The sequence below is a fragment of the Lepidochelys kempii genome, chromosome 13 (assembly GCF_965140265.1).
Source record: "Lepidochelys kempii isolate rLepKem1 chromosome 13, rLepKem1.hap2, whole genome shotgun sequence".
Taxonomy (NCBI): domain Eukaryota; kingdom Metazoa; phylum Chordata; order Testudines; family Cheloniidae; genus Lepidochelys; species Lepidochelys kempii.
The window spans coordinates 13,118,989-13,142,735 of NC_133268.1; the positions used below are offsets into that span (position 1 = coordinate 13,118,989).

General features: G+C 43.0%; 1 protein-coding gene across 2 annotated transcripts; it reads left to right on the forward strand.

The window, feature by feature from the left end:
- The first annotated feature begins 5,597 nt into the window (after positions 1-5,597).
- Positions 5,598-13,592, forward strand: CBLN4 (cerebellin 4 precursor). Of its 2 annotated transcripts, XM_073308902.1 has the most exons (3): positions 5,598-6,095; positions 8,858-8,974; positions 12,388-13,592. In XM_073308902.1, exons 1-3 carry the CDS (start codon positions 5,805-5,807, stop codon positions 12,583-12,585), a joined length of 606 nt encoding a protein of 201 aa, XP_073165003.1. In that variant the 5' UTR covers positions 5,598-5,804; the 3' UTR covers positions 12,586-13,592. The 2 variants fall into 2 exon arrangements, with proteins under 2 accessions (XP_073165003.1, XP_073165004.1); XM_073308903.1 differs by lacking the exon at positions 8,858-8,974.
- Positions 13,593-23,747: the final 10,155 nt, after the last annotated feature.

The window sequence follows — 23,747 nt, forward strand, 5'->3', positions numbered from 1 at the left end:
TTTCTTAATCTGATTAGTATTTTTTCCTAGAGGGAAACATTAAAAAAAAAATCAGAAAGCGTCATATTGCATTTTGACTTTTACTTCATGTTACTGTTCTGCACTAGAGTTTCCTGGATGACCTCTCCACTGTTTTGCCTGGGGTAGGGGAAACATTAGAGGTACCATTTCTCCTTCAGTTATTGAGTTTTGTTGCCATGTGGGAATTTTTTTTGGTCCTCTATTCTGCTGCTTTCTCCTCTTTCCTCTTTTTCCACCCTGCAGGTGGGATATTATTAAAAAAAAGATTTTAGTTTTGGTCCTGAGCTCTTGAATTTGTCTTATTCAATAATGTTACTTGGGTCATCAATATCTCACTTTCTCTTTTATTAGCAGAGAACTTTTTTGAAAACTTATTAGTATTTTTCTATTCTTAACTGGAAATAAAACTCCTGGCTGTGATCTTAACAGATTTTTAAGATAAATAATCCTGAGGTTCTTCTGTAGTGGACTGCAAACTCTGAAGGAAAACCCAGGTATTGTAGGAAGTGGTGGTTGATACTTCTTACTCTGAGTCAATATGTTACCCGTGACATGAAATACTGCTCAGAATAATGAGCTGTTACAGGGTCTGATCCAATGCCCATTGAAGTCAATAGCACATTATAGCCAGAGATCTCTAAGTGCTTCATATAGCCAGGTAAATTCTATCAGAACCATTTTACAGATGAGGAAACTGAGGGGACATGCCTAAGGTCATGCACACACACCAGTTGTCAGAGCCAGGAATAGAACCCAGGGCCCTAACAGCCTAGCCACCAGACCCCACCACCTCCACTGATCTATCCCTCCCCCCAAGTTAGATGTCTCACTATTTGTCCACAAAATGACAGCAACTGATAAGGGCTTTAAAATCAATTATTAGTATATTTCTTACTTGGAATTTACTGTGCAAATTGAGAAACAGTTTTAGCCATATTTTGTTACATTTTTGGATGATTCTTTCTGAATAGATTATGTGAACTGAAGCACTCTATGAAGGGTTTGATTTTTAAACAAGTTACTCATATAGCTGTGCATGCAAAAAGTATATCCAATTATGTTCCTAATTTGCATTCATATTTACCACAATTAAGTAGTGAAATTAGATAACTGCACACACAAATTGCCATAATTAGTTATCTGCATGATCAGCTACTGATTTGCATGTGCAATCAAGATATCTGCATGCACAAAACACTGGCACAGTTAAAAAAAAAGACCAGTAAGGCCTGCTTTTCAGCCTGGGCGGAGTTGTGTGTTGGCGGAGGGGGGCATTGGAAGGGCATTGCCCCCCTGCAACTGTATACAGTGTTAGTGTGTGTGTGGGGAGGGGTAATGTAAAGGTTCAGCTGCTCCCTGTACAGCTTGAGTCAGTCCCCTCAGGGCAGGCCCCCTCCCATCCCACTGCCATATCTGACTGGGAAGTGGTCAGTGATGAGGAGTCCCATGCTGGGAGCCGGCCAGCAGCCCCCACACAGGCGGAGTAGTGTCAGGTGGCAGCAGGCAAAGCAGAGTCACCAGGTGGAGGGTGAAGAGAAGAGGCTGGTCCCAAGAGGTGGCAGCTCCCAGTGCAGCTGGAGGAGGCTGGAGGGTTCATGGCCGTTCCTGCTCCGAGCCGCCTCACCTCGTGATCTGTGGCTATTGGGCCCCCTGAAGTATGGGCCCCAGGGACCAGGGCTCGGCAGTGCTGCTTTTTTTCCACCTGGACAATGCCGTGGTCAGGTAATGGCTGGGCCAGGGTTCAGTGTCTGCCTCTGCCTGGCACTGGCAACCAGGGCCCCTGGATCCTTCCCTCATTCCTGGGCAAGGGGGGCCTGTGAGGCACCCCAGGGTGCGGGGTGGGTGACTGGGGCAGGGCTGCCAGGTGATGAGCTCAAGGCACTCAGCAGGCTGCTGAGGTGGAGGGTGTTGGTGGGGGCTGGCTGTGGCACTGGCCTGACCCCTTTGCCCTCTTGTTTGCCCTGGTCCCTGCTAAGGTGGGGGCTGCACAGGCCCTGTGGGGCCCCTGTCCCAAGTGGATGCGTGGGGGCCCGAAGAGGCCAGGCTGCATGCTCGGCAGCTCCTCGCCTGATTTCCCATTTGATTAGCCTGATGACTCGCTTGCCTGGTGGAGGGGGCACTATCATACTATGTACATTGTGTGTGGGTGGGGGCACAATTTAAAGGTTTGGCCACCAACTGAACAGCTCGAGTCATGCCCCCTCGCCCCGAGGCAATGACCCCCCTCCTTGCCCTCAGTCTCCTCTCCTGAAAAGCAGCAGCACCGCCCTGCCGTGCCCAGTTGTTGCTCCTGCCTCTTCCCACAGGGTGCAGATCGTAGCACAACTCCTCCGGTCTCCAAGGTCACTCGACTGGCTTGGCTCTGCCAGCTGCCATGCAGGGAGGGGGCCCGGTGGCACCAAGTGACCGAGCATGGGGCCAGCTCTAAATCAACAGGAAACCCATACGCAACAGTGAGGCAGCCCCGCCCCGAGCCCCTGGAGGCTGCATGATTTCCAGCCAGGTCTTTTGAAGCAGCCCTCCCCCACAGCTGGGGGCTTCTTGCATTAACCATGCTATGGTCCTGGTTAAGTCCCCCCCCGTGTCCATGTGCGAGACCTGAACAAACACCGGGGCAGGTGCCTGGCCCCACAGACCAGTGGCGACCCCATGGCAGGCCGAGTTCTGCAAGCCTCACGTAGGCATGGAATTCTCTCCCCCCCACCATGCACGGCATTGGCCTCACCGGAGCTGCCCCCCGAATATAGAAGGTAAATTATGCCTATGTTTTTCAGACCAACCTTAATCCAGCTTCCCTTTTTGTGCCTGCTCGTCTCTGTCTGATTACGTATTTAGACATCCAAGGTGAGATATGCTGAATCTGAAAATTGTGGTTCCAAAATTGAGCTTCCAAATATTTGTGCCTGCAATTTGCAGATTCAGAAAAGGAAAAGGAAACCAACTTTTTAAATGTTGGGTCATATTTTATCTTCCTCACTCTCTTATTTCTCATGATGTCTTTACTTATGCTGACCAGTACAATAAACAAGGTTTCATCTCTGTCCTCCTTTTTTCCTATTTCTGATCTCTCCACTTGAGCTGGTCAAAATTTTCTCAATTTGATTTTTTCCAATGGAAATTATTGTTGACATATTTTGATTTTCAATGGGAAAAAATGAAGATATTTTCCTATTTTTTCAATATTTGGAAATTTTGATGGATTTTTCAAACTTTTCAAAATTTTGAAATTTCAAAATAGTATTCTTTTGGAAAAAAAACACAACTTTTCCACTGTATTTTTGACTAGTTCTGTATGTTCCTGGACTACAACATTGTTTTCGGCATGAAGTAGATAACTTTTTCGCGGGAGTGGTGAAATGAAATTGTAAATTTTTTTTGCATGTGCATAATTTCACAGAAAAAATATTTCACACAGCTCTAGTATTTGGCAAAAGAATCTACTACACAGATGTTGCCATGTGGTAAGAACCTTTCAGCTGCAGACACACTTTCTACCTAAAGAGCAATATTTGGGTATGAGTCTTCTTCATCTCCTTTTCATTTTTGTCTTTTACTGCTTCTGGCTCTTCTCAATTTGGCTGTCCTATTCATCTCTGTCAGTGTCAGGTTAAGGAGAAGGCATCCACATGTGGTTTGAAAAGAATAACGCTAAGACTTCTTTAAATCTGAGTCCTGCTTTCTGTAGTTTATGAAGAATGACATTTATTCCTGGATGGTTATTAAAGTTCAGGAGTCTAAAATCTAAGCATTTTATATGCTTATGGCTTTTCAAAGACTTTGCAAACAATTGTGGACTTAATGTCCCATTGACGTCAATACACCCAAAATGTTTTCCTAAAACACTGCTCCATAGTGTTTGCCCTGAGAAGACCTTAAGGTTCAGCAAATGGTGAGTTTTTCAGACTTAGGAAGGTTTCTCAGCAAATACTGAAATGCTTCTTGCTTCTTGAACCCTTTTATTTTGTCTTTTTGTCACAAGACTGTAGCCAGCTTCTGCTTGCAAACTGAGCTGATCCAACAGTTGAGCTGTCAGTTTCCCAACCATCCTGCTCAACACAATGGCATCAAATCTTCCATTGACATGTGAGTCAAAATCCAATCCAGGGGTCCCCTGCATTTAGGAGATAGGAAAGATGGAGCCAGACAAAATATTATTACTGAACAAGAAAGGAATGAATGCTATTGTTTTATAACAATTTGATCAAAGACTGGTGTGCTACCATAATGTTAAGTGCATAGAAATATGCTGTACCGATATTCTCAAAATAGTTCTGACTCACCCTATACACAATGGCCACTGTTTGTGTGCTGTTGTTATGGAAGAAAATCTATTTTATCCTGTTCAGCTTTTAGAAGGACTGCACTTTTTTTTAAACCAATGGCCAGAATAGTTAGGGGGTCCTGCAGCTAGAATATCAATGGAGGAAATATTTCCTGGAGGAAAGTGCAAGGAAATATGTGCTCCAGGAAACAAAACCCAGGCAGGTTTAAAACAACCTTGAAATAGGGAATCCGAGGCAATGCCACTTGCCTACTCCCCTAGCATCCCTATATCTATCCTTTCAGGATACACTAAAAAAAAATACCCTTCAACTCATATGCAATGTCTCTTATAAAAACATTACCAAAAGGAGCCACTTGGCAGCGCCATCAGGTAAATTCCAGGGACGTTAATCTTCAGAGATGGGAAATACAAAAGAATATGTTAATTTTCTAGCCCCTCATTGGTCCTCATTTGTTTTTGAGTAGGGCTGCATTCCTTCACATGCTGCGATGAAGGAGTGTGAGCACATCTGCCTGGTGTATACGGCAGAAGCCTGCACTGCAGGATGCTCAAGTGAAAATCAAGTCATGCCATTGTGTTATAAATTCCTGACCCATTGCACTTTCACGGCATCATTTGACCATGGTCCTGGCGGATCCCTCCCTTCTTTGGAAGTTGTATTCCAGGAAGCTTTTCATTGTCTTTGAGGTCAATAGTTTCCCTTTCTCCCTTTGAAAACAATAATAATTATTAATAAAAATACGTTGCACGTATTCAAGGGGTGTAAAATGTTTATTGTTTTCCCGTAAGCTTTATAGTCTCTTGAAAGAAGTTAGGTCTGGGACAAGTGTGTGTGTGTGTGTGTGTGTGGCTCATGTATTACTGTAGTCTCGCAGTTCCGATAGGTGATAGCTGGGCAGGTTTATTATGACATAGCTCTTCTGGGAAGCGTGGCAAAGAGAGAGAGAGAGAAAACTCCGCTCTGCGAGCGCCCCGGCGGTGATATCAGGCACCGAAGCTGGGCCAGCGTTGGGGGTGAGCGCCCGCCTCTGGAATCAGCAGCCCCGTTCCGCCCCCAGCAGCCCCACAGGGGGCGAGCAGGGTCGGACAGAGGGAATCATGGCCACGGCAAATGTTTCTATTTCTTCGTGATCTCTCGCGCTTTTCTCGCTCATCAATAATTCACCTTCGGGTTGCTTTTTTTTTTTTTTTTTTTTTTACATGTGGAGGTGGGGAAGCCAAACGGGGGGGCGCTGGGAAGCGGGGATGGTGTTTGTTTGCTTTGGTGGGGTATTTTCAGGCGACCGTTAAAGGACAAAGGTTTGGGGTTGGGTTTTTTTGTTGCTTTTAAAAAGGCAGCGGGGAAGACTTTGACTTTCCCCCCAGCCTTGCTGGAGCCGCGCGCGGGGAAGCGGCGGCGGGCGCTGGTTCCCCCCGCCGCTGCCGGGCTTGCGGGGAGGTGGACGGAGAGGCTGGGGCGCTCCAAGCCAGGCTGCGCTGCCTGCCGACGGTGCTGAACATGGGCGCTTCAACCAGGGCGCTGGCCGTGGTCCCGACCGTGATGCTGGCCCTGGCTCTCCCCAGCCTCCCGGTCTGGGCGCAGAACGACACCGAGCCCATCGTCCTGGAAGGGAAATGCCTGGTGGTTTGTGACTCCAACCCGGCCGCCGATGCCAAGGGCGCCTCCTCCTCTCCCTTGGGCATCTCGGTGCGGGCGGCGAACTCGAAGGTCGCCTTCTCGGCCGTGAGGAGCACCAACCACGAGCCCTCGGAGATGAGCAACAAAACCCGGATCATCTACTTCGACCAGGTAAAGAAAATCCCCCCCCCTCCCCCCAGCACCGTGTTTTCGGGGCGTGCGTGGTTTGAATCGATCCCACACAAGCAGGCAGGCGAGGCGTTAGGGAACCCGTGTTTGCCCAAGTGTTAAGGAGCCATTGCTTCAGGATGCACCCACTTCCCTGGCCAGGGGACTTGCGAGCCAGCCGGGATCTAGACGGCGGCTAATAAAGGGGCTCATCAACAGGTGCGAGCAAAGCTGCGAGCGTGTTCAAATCCAGGGTCCCCGCTGAAAGTGAGCGTCGGGAAAGTTACTCCGGCGGCAGGCTTGGCCGTTGCTGTGTATTTCAGACCCGCACTTTCTGGGTCTCCGGCACTCCCTGGAGTCTGATACTTTAGTCATCTCACCCGATCAAGATTGTCTTCATTTAAATGCCAGCCCGGCACAGACCAGGCAGGAGTATTTTTGCTTTGCTCTGAAGTCCAAAGCAGCAGCCAAGACTAATTCGCATTGAGCCTTCAAGTACTTTTAAAAAGTTGCGTGTATCTCAAGGCTCGACTGAGGGCAATGTAGACAAGCAGCAGGTTTTCAGCTAGCTGAGGGGGGAACCGAGACTTTATTTACATTTTTAAAAAGCCTTCAGCTCGCACTGTTGATGTGGACGCTCTTCAAATGTTATGATCCTGTGGTATTTCAGTTAAGTTTATCAAACATCGTTTCATTTAGCACTGTAAAGCCAGAGGGGAGTATTCAAGAAGACTGGGAGCTCCCTTGAGGTTTGCAGCCTACCTACAGTTTCAATAACACCCCAACAGAGTAGCTTTTGGGTCCCCTTATTTCAGAATACACATGTGCAGTAGAGAAGGTGGAAAGGAAAATCAGTGCCAATAATGTATCATTTGTATGGATTACATTTAGTTAATACTGAAAACACAGGCCACATATATAGTTTTCTAAAATACCTATCACATCTTAGTTGCATCCCTACAATATTTAAAATCATTTGTCTGAATTTTTAAATATTTTACAACCCTAATGAACCCCCCCCCGCCAAATACATAACCTCAGTGGATGAGCAGTCTTTGCAGACAAAATAAAATAATATTTGAAAAAAATTCCTCTTAAATTAAAAACCAGAAACTAACACAAAACACTGTGAGGTTTTTGATTTAAAAGAGATCATGCTGTTCTTCTAGAACCTTAGTGTCAGTTATAAATAAGAAGGGAGGTCTCCTTCACAGAAATCTGAGCACACACAATTTAAATAAGTGTCTTAGGATAAATGATAAATATAGCTGAGATAGACATAGTCATTATGTGAAGTCAACTCCACTCAGAAATTTACTTTAAGTCTTGTGAGCTGCCTTTCCTACTCTGTAACCAGAAAGACTTATTTCAGCCCTTGGATAGTATATAAAATAGTTAATGAAACCTAGTTAGCTTCTTGGAATGATTAGCTGCTTGGTTAATTGATCCTACTAAATTACACTTTTTAAGGTCCAGAGACTCCTATACTCAGCCTAGAGATGAGCAATAACTAGGCTTTTCTGCACTAAAGTAAAGACAAAATGTGCCAGGAATTCTTGAGTTTTATTCACCACATTGTCAATAATCTTTTCAGGATACAGGAAGACCTATGGGGATGTGTAGGAGACTTGGAAATGTGCAAAGCATCTGAGAGTTAGCCCTTTTTAAGTGAAAGGAAAGTCAGGGAGAGGTTTAAAAGGTGTTTTCTCAGATGCAGCTGATGCACCCAAAGTTTCAACATTGTTTCATTAATTCTTGGGAATTAGTTCACAAAATTTCAAATGATTTTTTCCCCTCTAAAATCCACAACTTGTAATACTACTATTTTCATCTCAGTCATACCTATGAATACACACACATCTGCATTCCTGTTTCATCTACCAGCCTTGTGCTAGAGCAGATCCAAAATAATTGAGATTGAGAGTTATTTTCCTTACTATATCATATCAAGATACCTCACATAGTTTAATTTAGAATGCTAGAATTAAGCAAACTTCCTGGTTATTCCCATTATTTGAGAAGTCTGTTTCTTTAAGAGATCTTGAAAATATAAATTAAAATAAAGGATAAATAATTCAGAAGAAGGACGACACTTCATTATAGAAGATATTTAAAATGTGAAGGCTGTAATTGTTTAATGTCTTCTCCTTGGTTACTTGCCTTTAGCCATTTAAGAAAGTCTAAGTTGTTAGAAGAGTGTTTTCAGTTAGAGATACAACAGAAAAGAGAAATAGCACATATTTGTAAATCCAGGGTTGTTTAAAATAGGTAGGTCAGGTATTTTGGCAACTCAATCCACCTTCAACCCAATGTCATGAATTATGTCATTCATATACGTACTGCCTCATAGCTTGATACTTTCAGGGATGATGGCATTGCCTTGACCAGTACTGATTGGCCAATGCTAATATGTTATTCCGGGAATTATTGGTGTTTTGAGAAGGTATTGTGGGACTAATGGGAAGATATGCCATCCCCCTAATAACTGTACCCACAGATAGTCTAATATTTGGAGATATCTACAGGCAGCCAAGTTGGACACGTATTTCTATGCCAGTTGATTTTTACTTAAGTTATACTGATAAATATGACTTACAAATGAAACCAACCCATAATTTTAAATGCCATATTTTAATGTCCGTGAATATAGGAATAAAAACAGAATTCTGTAAGTCATGCAGTTAGATGGAGAAAATGTGATTGGATGCCTTGATCTTTTATATTCAATAATTGTATTAATTCCCATTATGTATTTTTATTTGTAGATCCTAGTAAATGTGGGCAATTTTTTCACATTGGAGTCTGTCTTTGTAGCACCAAGAAAAGGAATTTACAGTTTCAGTTTTCATGTAATTAAAGTCTATCAGAGTCAAACAATCCAGGTATGTTGATTTAATATGAGAAACGTATATGTAAATTGTTTGCCTTCTAGAATGAGACTAAAATGGTGACAACAAAATATTATTACACACAGTTCACATAAAAAGAGCATTTTTTGGTTCATTTAAAAACCCAGTGACTTTATTGTATAACATTCCTTAATTATACAGTATAGTGTATACATCTGAAATTAATGGATATAGAAATGTAGGGCCAGATCCTCAGCTGATGTAAACCCCCATAGCTCCATTGCTCTGTTCATTCACACCAGATGAAGATCTGGGCTAGACTGTTTAAAATAATAAATATAAAGGTCACCCATGACTAAAATACACTTTTTAATTTAATTTAATTCAATTGAGTGAATCCCTCATAACAATCTTATATTGCTAGTTAGAAACTAGGTGAAATCCATTGTAATGATGTCTAGGTTTCTGGGGACACATTCTGGATAAATAAGTCATCTTCATTTTTGGTAATTTTTTCTAACATGAACTTCTAGAAACCACATGATGACACCTGGTAGCTGTTTAAAAAATGGCCTTACTGTGGGCCAGGACTATTTAAGTTAACTTCACTGGGCCACGACTATGATATTATAAATCTTCAGTGATGATGGTGGTGGTGGTGACTGTCTTAGAGAGGTTTGCAGTTATTTTACTGAGCTATGTTGGAAAAACACAGAAAACTATACTTTTCTTTGCAGTTCAATAGCAATGTTGAGCTCATAGTCTGACATACACACCAGCCCCGAGAACCAACCTCTAGGGTCCTGAGCGTCCTCCCATTAAGCCGCGAGCTAAACTCCTAAAGAGTGAAATTCACCCCAGGGTCAGACTGTGGGGCTACAGTGCAGTCTCTCATCGCAGAGCTGATATGCCAGGGCTGGAATAGTGACTGAAGCTTTCATTGAGACCACTGGATCCATGGAAAACATGATCTGTGGTTTCTCTTTAATCTGCCTCTTTTCTAACTCTGGTCTTCCCTGAACATGGCCTTCTGTACTGGCCTATGCGAGAGCGGGGAGACCTTTCTGCAGCATGTATATGATGCACGGGCACCTTTGGGTGGTATAGCCTGTAGACTGCCTATACATTCCCTGTGCAGGATTCAATGGAGCAGACTGGTACAAGAATCCTCTGTATCACAAGTGAATTTCATCCTAAAGATATGGAGTGAAATCTTGGCCCCCACTGAAGTCAATGGCAAAACTCCCATTGACGTCAGTGGGGTCAGGATTTCATCCATAATCTATTTAAAGGCTATATATTTAGCTCATACTTTTGTTCTTTCTACCCTATTAAATGTGTATTTGATGGAAGATTAAATGTGTTCTAGAATCACTGTGCCATTAATGGTCTATGTGTTTAACACAACTGTTGGCAAAGGAAGAGATAAGATGTAAATTTTGTTATGGGACAATGCAGGGCCAATTGCGGCATGGTTTCCCATGGAGTTTCAGTTCATAGTTTCATGTTTTTTCATGTATATGGGCTAAAATCTCAGAACTGTGGGTTTCAGGCCTGCAACTGTGAAACACAACAAAATTATATATTTAGGAGTAATTTCTGAAGCCAAGATTTTCAAAAGTGCCTAGAGATTTTGAGTGCCCCAATTTTTGGATGCCCAACCTGAGACCCCTTGAAACTCTCCCACTCTCTGAAAATTAGATCCCTTTTTAAGGTGCCTCAAACAGCACAACCCAAAGCGAAGGTACCCCAAATCACTAGTCACTTTTGAAGATATCTCTGTTTTATCACTTTAAAATAATGTCATGATATTTACATGGATAGGGCCTGATTCTCCTCTCACTTCCATGGGTTTAGATCAGGAATTGCTCCATTAAATCCAGTGGACATATACCAATGTAAGTATGAGTAGTACAGGTCCAAAGTTTGCATCTTTTGCATAGCTGCTTTTTTAGCTCTATTTAATTAGACCCTTTCAATCAGGTTGTACTGGTAAATGGCCTTTCATTCTTAAGCCAGTAATAATGCGGGCATCCAAGGCAACTGTTGAACTTTAATAAGCCCTTCACGTTAAAAGTTCAAATAATTGGAAGGACACATTATCTCCAATGGGATAGGGACTAAACCTACTATTTCTCCAGTACTGTGACAAGGACACCAGTGAGATGCCCAACATGGGAGCTGGTGCCCAAGGAGTAAGATAGTAGCAGGGAACAGGCAGTGATCAAACCCCTCATGCACTTTTTGCATGTATCACAGCTAAGGAGGGACTGGATGCTATTGCAGCGGCGCCAACAGAGTAAACCATTTTGAGTCTCAGACCCACACAGACTTGAACACCACTAAATTACCGGAAGGCTTCCCACATAACTGGAATTACCACGTCCCTGAAACATCTGTTAGTGCCATTAAGTATCATTAGAGTGAAATTGGTTCCCTGGAGACATCTGATTAAGTGGATTTCCAAGATAAGCAAATCCCAATTAAGGGCCAGATTCTGCTGCCTTACTCTACAAGTGCTCCTATTAAAATTAATGGGAGTACTCACCACGAGGGAATACTTAATATGAACAACGATTTCATAGTCTCTCCCTCTGTGACTGCATTACGGTTAAGGCTTCTAAGAAATGTTCTAATTTTTGGCAAAAAATACATTTCACCAATTTATTTAAAAGTTAGAAAATATTTGTGTTTTCTCCCTCATTTTCTGACCACCTTTGCATCTGCGTAGGTTCAGAAGCCTAGGCATTTGTGAACGACAAAGGTTTGAATAGAATCAATACTGAAATACAGTGGAGCGGCATATGAAGATGATGATTTGTTCTAGATTTTAAAACCAAATTGCAATCAAAAATCGAAGAGCCATATATTGTGATTACAGTGGGAGTTAGATGCCTAACCTACTTAGGGCTTTTGAAAAATCCCACTAGAAAAATCCCATCATCTGCATCTTTGTGTACCTAAATACTTTGAAAATCTGTCTCCTCTACTGATATGTACATGCAGTTAGATATCTAAATGACCTATGCAATCCAGGCATGCAAAGAGGGCTAAGGTGATGCACGTGTCTTACAGCGTCACCTTGCCAGATCATTATCAGTGGATAGGGAGCTCCTATAGACCTTTAAAAAATAAAGCCTGTACATAATCATGAATTGAAAGTCCACATTACCTAGAGGAACTAGCATATTATCTGAGCCAGAGCCCATTGAAGTCCATGGACAGCATCCCATTGACTCCAATGAGCTTGCAATAGGCACATAAACAATAATACACTTGACAAAAGAGCAAATAATCATACTAACCTTAATTATTCATTTGAAAGGAAATAAAGTATACATGCGTAACAATGGGATTTTAACCAGGCCCCACCACCCTTTAGATACTTGATGTCATCAGATGCTTCTCTGTTAACTACAACTTTTCAGTGGGTTTTTTTCTTGTAGGTTAATTTAATGCTAAATGGAAAACCAGTAATTTCTGCCTTTGCTGGGGACAAAGATGTCACTCGTGAAGCTGCAACTAATGGAGTCCTGCTCTATCTAGACAAGGAGGATAAGGTTTACCTGAAACTAGAGAAAGGTAATCTGGTTGGTGGATGGCAGTACTCTACATTTTCTGGGTTTCTGGTCTTCCCTCTGTAAAAGTCAACTTCCCTGTGACATCCATCCAGGTGTGGACCAGTCATTGCCTCTGCTATTTGAAGATCATTTTATCATCATTGGGATTGATGTTTCTTTATTGGTTTCTCATGGGTGAATATGGATTCTATTTATGGATTTTGGCCCTATCTGAACTACTATGAAGTTTCACAGAATTTTGTGTGTTTAAATACAGTATATTTGGATTAAGACTTAAAGCAGACCATAAATATCTATGCTTAATGTTACAGTCTAAAGCTGCCTGCAAGATTTATTCAGATTTCATTTACTGGACTTATTGGATTCGTGGGAGAAGTGGATTTTCTTTTCTTTTTAAAAGACTGGCAACTGGGTCTATAATTTAGGAGATTTTGATTTCAGACTTCAATCAAGAGTTAGCGTGTTGCTGCCAAAGAACTGTATATTGACATATTTGGTTATACATATTTTTGTTCTTTTGGACACTATAGACATAATTTATTCAATTTTCTGGAGAAAGATTATTATTATTATTGATAAGTGATTGACTTTATTTCTCTTCTACATGTAGTGGGGTTGGATGGTTCACCAAGATATTTACTCTCAGTCAATGATCATAATGAAGACTACCCTACTGAAAGCTAAGAAGCTGTATGTTAATTGGACATGTAGTGCAGATTATAATACTAAAAAAGTGCTTATCAGGGTTAAAAGTGATCAGTCCAGCATATCTCTTCAAAACAGCTTTGCCCTGCAGGAAAGCTCCCATTTGTTCTTCAACTTTAATTAACATGATTGATAATATCCACTTTATTAAAAACCGAAGGGATGCCTTCCTTAGACATAACTACTTTATTAGCTGGAGATAAGACCCCTTGTTTTTAATTGTGTCTATTTTTCAAGTCTTCTGTTGTGTTAAAGGTACCATATGTTTTTTCCTTAACTCCACAAATGTGTATATAATTATAAATCATCTGTTTAGCAAATATTCCATCCAAATAGCTGGTATCTAACTTTTATGTCTTTTTGTACAGGTCGTATGAATTCATAGATTTATTTATTATGTTGCATTACATAATAAAAGTTAATATATTAGCTGGATTTTTTTCACGGTTGGGTTTTCAAACTATGACGCTCACACGTTCTCTTTAAATAGTTATAATTATTATATGCAAAGTTAAGCTTTTTGGAGTCACAGAAACTGGTGGGTTAGCTTTGCCTGGCAGAATCCTAAAGGTAGTCTGCATTAGCTAGAAATAACCTGTGCGTTTTATAAATAAAATACTTAGAGTAAAATCCTGACCTCCATTAAAGTCAATGGCAAAAGTCCCACTGACTTCACCCTTAGAATCTAATCTAAAACCCATTGAAGTCAATGGATCCTGCTGACTTCAGTGGGCTTTGAATTGAGGCCTTGGTAGTGGGATTTTACCATTGTGAAGTAAGAGCCAATGCAGTCACACAAAAAATCTAATGAATAAGAGAGTGTATGGTCTTCTTAGTGGAAGAGCTTTTACACAGACTGTCAGTAAAGCTCCCAGTCCTGCATTCCTTGTGCATCTAAAATACCCACTGACCTCAATGGGAATTTTGAGTTTGCATGGAATGCAGCATCTGACCCAGAATGAGAGACAATGCAGAAACACTATGAAAATGAGAGTATTCATGAACATGTGAGTGTCCAGGCATTGATGTCCTGATCTAAAGCCCATTGAAGCTGAGGAAAAGACCCCCATTGACTTAAATCGGGTTCTCCCTCAGAGTAATCTTTTGCCACCTTATACAGAATGTCACATTTTTCCTACTATCATTGCCTGGCATTTCAGAAATTCCACTCATTTTGGGGCCTAATCCAAAGCCCATTCATGTCCCTGATAAAACTTCCATTGTCTTTAGTGGGACAAGATTGTGCATAAATGTAAAATACTTTCAGAAGTGATGCCAACATATACACAATTCAAGATTGTGTGTGTGTGTGTGTGGAGAGTATCACTTTTTAGGGATGGTAAAGTGTTTCCAGATAGAACATTTCAATACTGCAAATTGGTAGGTAACAGGAAGATATGGCCAGGAGGTATCTGATTTACATTTGGTAAAAATATGAACATATTTGTCATCACAATTAATCAGAATATATCACCACATAAAAAAGTATATATATTCATTAAAAAGTGGGACTGCAGTGCCTAATTTGTATGGAATATGGGAATGGTAATTTGTCTCATTGCCACAGGAGTTTCCAGAGAGGTACATAAAAATTTGAATAAAATCTGCAAAATCTGAACGTTCACCTTACCCATCATTATATAAATAATATAAGGGAAAACACTGCATTCAGATTTATGGAAGGAATAAGGGTAAAACTGGCAGTATGCATTTAAATCTGCTGTAAAGTGAGTCTGGTGTTTAGACCCCATCCAATACCTTATTCGAGAAGGACCCTGTATAAATATAACTGCTTTAATTTATGAACAGATGATTTCTTAAGGCTGCCTTTAGCATTCACCAATGATACCAAAACACCTTAATATACAAATAATTCCTCTTGGCAAAACATTTCCAACTGCATCAGAGTCATTAACAGTCATTTAAAATTTCACCAGGAAGTCCAAGCAGTTATTAAAATATGGAGGTATGTATTGATGAGATGTTCCTGTACTCTCTTCTCCGAGCTCCAAATAATGCACACAAAAAACCTACTTTGACTGCTATATTCTTATTTAAAACCTGTCCAGTGTAGACACATCTAACTTTATATGATCTATAATCTGCGGAACTCAAAGGTGGCCTCTGAACTGATGGAACAAAGGTGCACATTGGACCATTGAACATATTTCATAATTTAACAAGAGCAATGAAAACTTTAGCAGCATAGCCAAAGTGATAATAAAAAATGGCCCATTGTGGAAAACCTTTTAGGGCACAGAACCCTGATACATCTTTATCAACTGGAAATAACTAAGGTCCTGGGTCTAAAAACTGGGATAGGATAAAGTTATCAAGTTTTCTTAGTATTGTCCCAGTCTTGATGGCCTTACTCAGCTCTTTCACAAAGCTCTCATGTCTACACTACGAAATTAGGTCGAATTTATAGAAGTCGTTTTTTTTGAAATCGGTTTTATATATTCGAGTGTGTGTGTCCCCACAGAAAATGCTCTAAGTGCATTAAGTGCATTAACTCGGCGGAGCGCTTCCACAGTACCGAGGCAAGCATCGACTTCTGGAGCGTTGCACTGTGGGTAGCTATCCCACAGTTCCCGCAGTCTCCGCTGCCCATTGGAATTCTGGGTTGATATCCCAATGCCTGATGGGGCTAAAACATTGTCGCGGGTGGTTCTGGGTACATATCGTCAGGACCCCGTTCCCACCCTCCCTCCCCCCGTGAAAGCAAGGGCAGACAATCATTTCGCGCCTTTTTTGTCTGCTGCCAGCCAAAGATGTAAAGGATCGATGGAGTGGGTCAGAACAAGACATAGACCAGATTTGTTTTGGACTCATTTTCCTCCTCCCCTGTCTAGATCACACTGCAGTCAGTCACAGAGAAGGCGCAGCGAGGTTAATCTAGCCATGTATCAATCAGAGGCCAGGCTAACCTCCTTGTTCCAATAACAACGATAACTTTGGTGCACCATTTCTTATTGGAACCCTCCGTGCAGTCCTGCCTGAAATACTCCTTGATGTACAGGCACACCCTTTGTTGATTTTAGCTCCCTGAAGCCAACCCTGTAAGCCGTGTCGTCAGTCGCCCCTCCCTCCGTCAGAGCAACGGCAGACAATCGTTCCGCGCCTTCTTTCTGTGCGGACGCCATACCAAGGCAAGCATGGAGGCCGCTGAGCTCATTTTGGCAATTAGGAGCACATCAACCACCACACGCATTATCCAGCAGTATATGCAGCACCAGAACATGGCAACGCGATACCGGGCGAGGAGGCGACGTCAGCGCGGTCCCGTGAGTGATCAGGACATGGACACAGATTTCTCTGAAAGCATGGGCCCTGCCAATGCATGCATCATGGTGCTAATGGGGCAGGTTCATGCTGTGGAACGCCGATTCTGGGCTCGGGAAACAAGCACAGACTGGTGGGACCGCATAGTGTTGCAGGTCTGGGAAGATTCCCAGTGGCTGCGAAACTTTCGCATGCGTAAGGGCACTTTCATGGAACTTTGTGACTTGCTTTCCCCTGCCCTGAAGCGCATGAATACCAGGATGAGAGCAGCCCTCACAGTTGAGAAGCGAGTGGCGATAGCCCTGTGGAAGCTTGCAATGCCAGACAGCTACCGGTCAGTTGGGAATCAATTTGGAGTGGGCAAATCTACTGTGGGGGCTGCTGTGATGCAAGTAGCTCACGCAATCAAAGATCTGCTGATATCAAGGGTAGTGACCCTGGGAAATGTGCAGGTCATAGTGGATGGCTTTGCTGCAATGGGATTCCCTAACTGTGGTGGGGCTATAGACGGAACCCATATCCCTATCTTGGCACCAGAGCACCAAGCCGGCGAGTACATAAACCGCAAGGGGTACTTTTCGATAGTGCTGCAAGCTCTGGTGGATCACAAGGGACGTTTCACCAACATCAACGTGGGATGGCCGGGAAAGGTGCATGACGCTCGCATCTTCAGGAACTCTGGTCTGTTTCAAAAGCTGCAGGAAGGGACTTTCTTCCCAGACCAGAAAATAACTGTTGGGGATGTTGAAATGCCTATATGTATCCTTGGGGACCCAGCCTACCCCTTAATGCCATGGCTCATGAAGCCGTACACAGGCAGCCTGGACAGTAGTCAGGAGCTGTTCAACTACAGGCTGAGCAAGTGCAGAATGGTGGTAGAATGTGCATTTGGACGTTTAAAGGCGCGCTGGCGCAGTTTACTGACTCGCTTAGACCTCAGCGAAACCAATATTCCCACTGTTATTACTGCTTGCTGTGTGCTCCACAATATCTGTGAGAGTAAGGGGGAGACGTTTATGGCGGGGTGGGAGATTGAGGCAAATCGCCTGGCTGCTGGTTACGCGCAGCCAGACACCAGGGCGGTTAGAAGAGCTCAGGAGGGCGCGGTACGCATCAGAGAAGCTTTGAAAACCAGTTTCATGACTGGCCAGGCTACAGTGTGAAAGTTCTGTTTGTTTCTCCTTGATGAAACCCCCCGCCCCTTGGTTCACTCTACTTCCCTGTAAGCTAACCACCCTCCCCTCCTCCCTTTAATCACCGCTTGCAGAGGCAATAAAGTCATTGCTGCTTCACAGTCATACATTCGTTATTCATTCATCACACAAATAGGGGGATGACTACCAAGGTATCCCAGGAGGGGTGGTGGAGGAGGGAAGGAAAATGCCACACAGCACTTTAAGCACAGCACTTTAAAAGTTTACAACTTTAAAATTTATTGAATGACAGCCTTCTTTTTTTTGGGCAATCCTCTGTTGTGGAGTCGCTGGTTGGCCGGAGGCCCCCCCACCGCGTTCTTGGGCGTCTGGGTGTGGAGGCTATGGAACTTGGGGAGGAGGGCGGTTGGTTACAGAGGGGCAGCAGTGGCAGTCTGTGCTCCAGCTGCCTTTGCTGCAGCTCAACCATACACTGGAGCATTCTGGTTTGGTCCTGCAGCAGCCTCAGCATTGAATCCTGCCTTCTCTCATCACGCTGCCGCCACATTTGAGCTTCAGCCCTGTCTTCTGCCCGCCACTTACTCTCTTCAGCCCTCCACCTCTCCTCCCGGTCATTTTGTGCTTTCCTGCACTCTGACATTATTTGCCTCCACGCATTCGTCTGTGCTCTGTCAGTGTGGGAGGACAGCATTAGCTCGGAGAACATTTCATCTCGAGTGCGTTTTTTTTTCTTTCTAAGCTTCACTAGCCTCTGGGAAGGAGAAGATCCTGTGATCATTGAAACACATCCAGCTGGTGGAGAAAAAAAAAGGGACAGCGGTATTTAAAAAGACACATTTTATAAAACAGTCGCTACACTCTTTCAGGGTAAACCTTGCTGTTAACATTACATACATAGCACATGTGCTTTCGTTACAAGGTCGCATTTTGCCTCCTCCCACCGCGTGACTACCCCCTCAACCCTCCCCCCTCCCCGTGGCTAACAGCGGGGAACATTTCTGTTCAGCCACAGGCAAACAGCACAGCAGGAATGTGTCCCTGAAGAAAAGCACCCTATCTCAACCAGGTGACCATGAATTATATCTCACTCTCCTGAGGATAACACAGAGAGAGAAAGAACGGATTTTGGTTGAATGCCAGCAAACATACACTGCAATGCTTTGTTCTACAGTGATTCCCGAGTATGTGTTACTGGCCTGGAGTGATAAAAGTGTCCTACCATGAAGGACGAAATAAGGCTGCCCTCCCCAGAAACCTTTTGCAAAGGCTTTAGGACTACATCTAGGAGAACCGCAAATGCCAGGGCAAAGTAATCCTTTCACATGCTTGCTTTTAAACCATGTATAGCATTTTAAAAGGTACACTCACCAGAGGTCCCTTCTCCGCCTGCTGGGTCCAGGAGGCAGCCTTGGGTGGGTTCGGGGGGTACTGGCTCCAGGTCTAGGGTGAGAAACAGTTCCTGGCTGTCGGGAAAACCGGTTTCTCCGCTTGCTTGCTGTGAGCTATCTACAACCTCCTCCTCCTCCTCATCTTCTTCGTCCCCAAAACCTGCTTCCGTATTGCCTCCATCTCCATTGAAGGAGTCAAACAACACGGCTGGGGTAGTGGTGGCTGAACCCCCTAAAATGGCATGCAGCTCATCATAGAAGCGGCATGTTTGGGGCTCTGACCCAGAGCGGCTGTTCGCCTCTCTGGTTTTCTGGTAGGCTTGCCTCAGCTCCTTCAGTTTCACGCGGCACTGCTTCGGGTCCCTGTTATGGCCTCTGTCCTTCATGCCCTGGGAGATTTTCACAAAGGTTTTGGCATTTCGAAAACTGGAACGGAGTTCTGATAGCACAGATTCCTCTCCCCAAACAGCGATCAGATCCCGTACCTCCCGTTCGGTCCATGCTGGAGCTCTTTTGCGATTCTGGGACTCCATCATGGTCACCTGTGCTGATGAGCTCTGCATGGTCACCTGCAGCTTGCCACGCTGGCCAAACAGGAAATGAGATTCAAAAGTTTGCGGTTCTTTTCCTGTCTACCTGGCCAGTGCATCTGAGTTGAGAGTGCTGTCCAGAGCGGTCAGAATGGAGCACTCTGGGATAGCTCCCGGAGGCCAATACCATCGAATTGTGTCCACAGTACCCCAAATTCGAGCTGGGAACGTCGATTTAAGCGCTAATCCACTTGTCAGGGGTGGAGTAAGGAAATCGATTTTAAGAGCCCTTTAAGTCGAAATAAAGGGCTTCACTGTGTGGACGGGTGCAGGTTTAAATCGATTTAACACTGCTAAATTCGACCTAAAGTCCTAGTGTAGACCAGGGCTCAGTGATATCAGTGGGAGCTTCGACTGAAAAAGGCATTCAGAATAGTGGTCTAGTCTATGAAAAGTAGAGTTTAGCATCTACTGTTTTCTTTTTTCTTTCACATGAATCTTAATGTTTATATTGTTGAGAAAAAAAAGATAAAGAGACAGACTGTCTCTGCTCAATTGGTATCTAAGGTTATTTTTTTAAAGCTTTCAAATATTGCATTTTAATAAAGGCAAAAATTGGTTCTGGAAGAAAATATGAATCTGTCCTATTGTGTATGTTGTATTGAGCTGTCTACTAAAGATTAGTTGTGATATTCTGTCCCCCACTGAAATCAATGGCAAAACTCTCATTGGTTTCACGGAGACTGGGGTATGTCTTCTGCAACTAGACACTCGTGGTTGGCCCATGCCAGCTGACTTTGGCTTGGATTAAGGGGCTGTTTAATTGCCGTGTAGACATTCAGGCTTGGCAGTAGCCTGAGCTCTGGGACCTTCCCACCTTGCAGGGTCCTAGAGCCTGAGCTCCAGCCCAAGCCCAAATGTCTACACAGCCCCTTAGCCCAAGCTTTGCAAACCAGAGGCAGCTAGCATGGGTCAGTGGTGGGTTTGTAACTGCAGGGTAGACATACCCTGGAATTTCACCCTATATATACAACCAAGTTGCAATATGTTGCAGGAATTTAAGCTTGGTATTCCCTATCTTCCCTCTCTATACAAATGTGCATTTTATAGTCAGATTGCTTATATAGAAAGGCTGAGCATGTTAGGATCCTGGAGAGCTTTCTTGCCCATCTGTCATAAACACTGAGAAATATGTGATTAATGTATCTATCCCTCGGTTCCAAGCAGAGGCCACTCAACACAATCTGCTGCCCCAGGCAACTCTTCAGTTTGGCACCCCCCATGCCACTTAAATTTGGCCCTTCCACCCCCTCCATCATGGCAAAGGGGTGGGTGAGCTAAATTTGAGCAAATGGCATTGTGACATGGTGCATGGGGTCTTAGTGTCACTCAGATTTGGTCCAACTGCCCCTCCATTATGATGGAGGAGTGAGAGGGCTAGTGCCTATGTGATTTATGAGTTTAACAATACAATTTGCAAAAGCACCTGTTATTAAATCACTTTTGAAAATGGGATGTAGGCTCCTAAATCACTTAGGTGGATTTTTGTAAATTTTACCTATTATCTTTTTCACAGAGAAAACTTGTTAAACTAACTTTAAGGTATAAAAAAGAAAAATGAAAACTTGATCAAAGTGTAATTCCTTGCAGTAACTTCTGTATTGCTCTGAAGCAATGTTTTATATTCATATTGTACCCTAGCAATGTCAAAGCATTTTCCAAGTGCCAATTAACTCATCCTCCCAGGAATCCGTAGGAGGTGGGTAGGTAAGTGTAGATGTCCTCATTTTATAGCTGGGAAATGGAGGCAGCAAAGTTTAAACAACTTGCCCTAGGCCATAGAGGGGATCAGTGTCAAAGCTGGGCTTAGAACTTGGCAGCTGTTGGCTCCTAGTCCCATGCTTAGTTCACTGGATCACCCCTTGCTGAGTTAATGCATTCTGCATTAAAGGACAGTGTCAGAATGAATGGTACAAAGGGGTATTTCATAGATTCATAGATATTTAGGTCAGAAGGGACCATTATGATCATCTAGTCTGACCTCGTGCACAACGCAAGCCACAGAATTTCACCCACCACTCCTACAAAAAAACCTCACATCTATATCTGTGCTATTGAAGTCCTCAAATCGTAGTTTAAAGACTTCAAGGAGCATAGAATCCTCCAGCAAGTCACCCGTGCCCCATGCTACAGAGGAAGGCGAAAAACCTCCAGGGCCTTCCAATCTGCCCTGGAGGAAAATTCTTCCAGACCCCAAATATGGCGATCAGCTAAACCCTGAGCATATGGGCAAGATTCACCAGCCAGATACTACAGAAAATTCTTTCCTGGGTAACTCGGATCTTACCCCATCTAATAGCCCATCACAGGCCATTGGGCCTATTTACCATGAATATTTAATTACCAAAACCATGTTATCCCATCATACCATCTCCTCCATAAACTTATCAAGTTTAATCTTAAAGCCAGATAGATCTTTTGCCCCCACGGCTTCCCTTGGAAGGCTATTCCAAAATTTCGTCTTTATACTGTGTATACTTCTGTGCCTAGAAAGCTAAATCAGCTGAAACAGATCAGTTATAATAATACCTCCTTCTTATAGTGTGGTTTTCATCAGTAGCTCTCAAAGCACTTTACAAAGGAGGCCAGTATCATTATCTCCATTGTACAGGTGGGAAAACAGAGTTGAAGTGACTTGCCATGATCACCAAACAGGCCAGTGATAGAGGCAGGAATAGAACCCAAGTCTCCTAACTCCTAATTAAGTGCTCTAGGTTATGCTGCCTATAAGTACTCGGAGAAATTAAAAATTAGTTATCAACTCTTTCCTTTAAAAAATGATACTTATACAGTGCAGCCAGTTCTCTTAGCACACAGGATTAAGGATGGAGAAGATAAATGCAAGAAGCAGTATGTCATAATAATAACAAGTAGCTGACCCATTAACATGAAATACAGTCTGCAGCAAGAATATGAGATATGATCTACCCTCTTTGTAAGGGTTGCTGTAGGCAAAATCCTCCAAAGTATTTAGATGCCTAACTTACTTTCATATGAATGGGAGTTAGGTATCTAAATATCTTTGAGAATCTGGGCCTGAGTTGCTAATACATTACCTTAGCAGGTCTCTCCATAGTTACTCTGCATATAGCAACATGTCTTTATAATATTCAAACTCTTTGTCTTCTAAAGACAATATTAAACAGAAGGTGCCCTATGCATAAAAGAAGATCCCCAATGACAGAATTTATGGTTTGTCACAGGCTACATCAGTATATATTTTGCACTATTCTTGTCCATACTGAATGAGTTCCTTTGAGAAAACACATTGTCTTAGACACTGGGCTGAGAAGTTATTTATCTGTTGCTGTTTAGTATGGGGGGGAAAATATCCTTCCTACTCTAAAGCACTAAGGGAAAAGCATATAAAGAGTGGTGATAAAATCAGCCACTGTTATATAAGTGATGATGAGAATAATGGAAATATGGCTTGAATAGTCTGTTTAGTGAAAGCTGTGATCTAAGGCGTTTGATGGAAGCAATCACTATTTTAATCTTCACAGTCTGGGGGAGGGAAAAACTGGTTGCATTTTTTTTAGATTCTTTCTTTTCTTTTTTCTTTTCTTTTGCCTTGCAGTTCAGCTTAGCTGTAAAAATATGTGATCATAAACAGAGCTAAATCATCAGAAAATTTTCAGTTCTAAAGAGGGGGGGTGCAGAGTAAATCTTTTTACTTGTGTTTGATGAGGGAAAGAAGGGGGGGCAAAAAGAAAAACAAGTATAAAAGCTTTATACTGTGCAACGCAAGTTGACCCGCTACATTCTTGACCTATTGTCAAATTCAGTAGATTGACTAGATATATAGTAATATGTATGCTTAATATTTTTCTACAGCGAATGATATAATGATGGTCCCTACATGGCCACCATATTGTAATCAGATCACCCCAGTGGTGCTGGAAAAAAGCAGCTGTAAGAGTGTAGAGCAGATTGCTTGAGCTCTGAAAATAAAAGAGCATTAATCCTTTGCCAGTGTGTGTGCCTGGATTTACTCCCACAAGACACTGCAAACCCCAAGTTAACATATATCCCTTTGGGGGTGTCCTGGTGTGGAGGACAACTGAGTGTTGGAATGTTTGAGCTTTGGGCTTGGGAGGACATTGCAG

Excerpts from the sequence above, each read along its gene's own strand:
- CBLN4 (XM_073308902.1), top strand. The coding sequence starts at position 5,805 with ATGGGCGCTTCAACCAGGGCGCTGGCCGTGGTCCCGACCGTGATGCTG. Across the intron at positions 6,096-8,857 it reads GGATCATCTACTTCGACCAG|ATCCTAGTAAATGTGGGCAA; the intron begins GTAAAGAAAATC and ends TTTTATTTGTAG. Across the intron at positions 8,975-12,387 it reads ATCAGAGTCAAACAATCCAG|GTTAATTTAATGCTAAATGG; the intron begins GTATGTTGATTT and ends TTTTTCTTGTAG.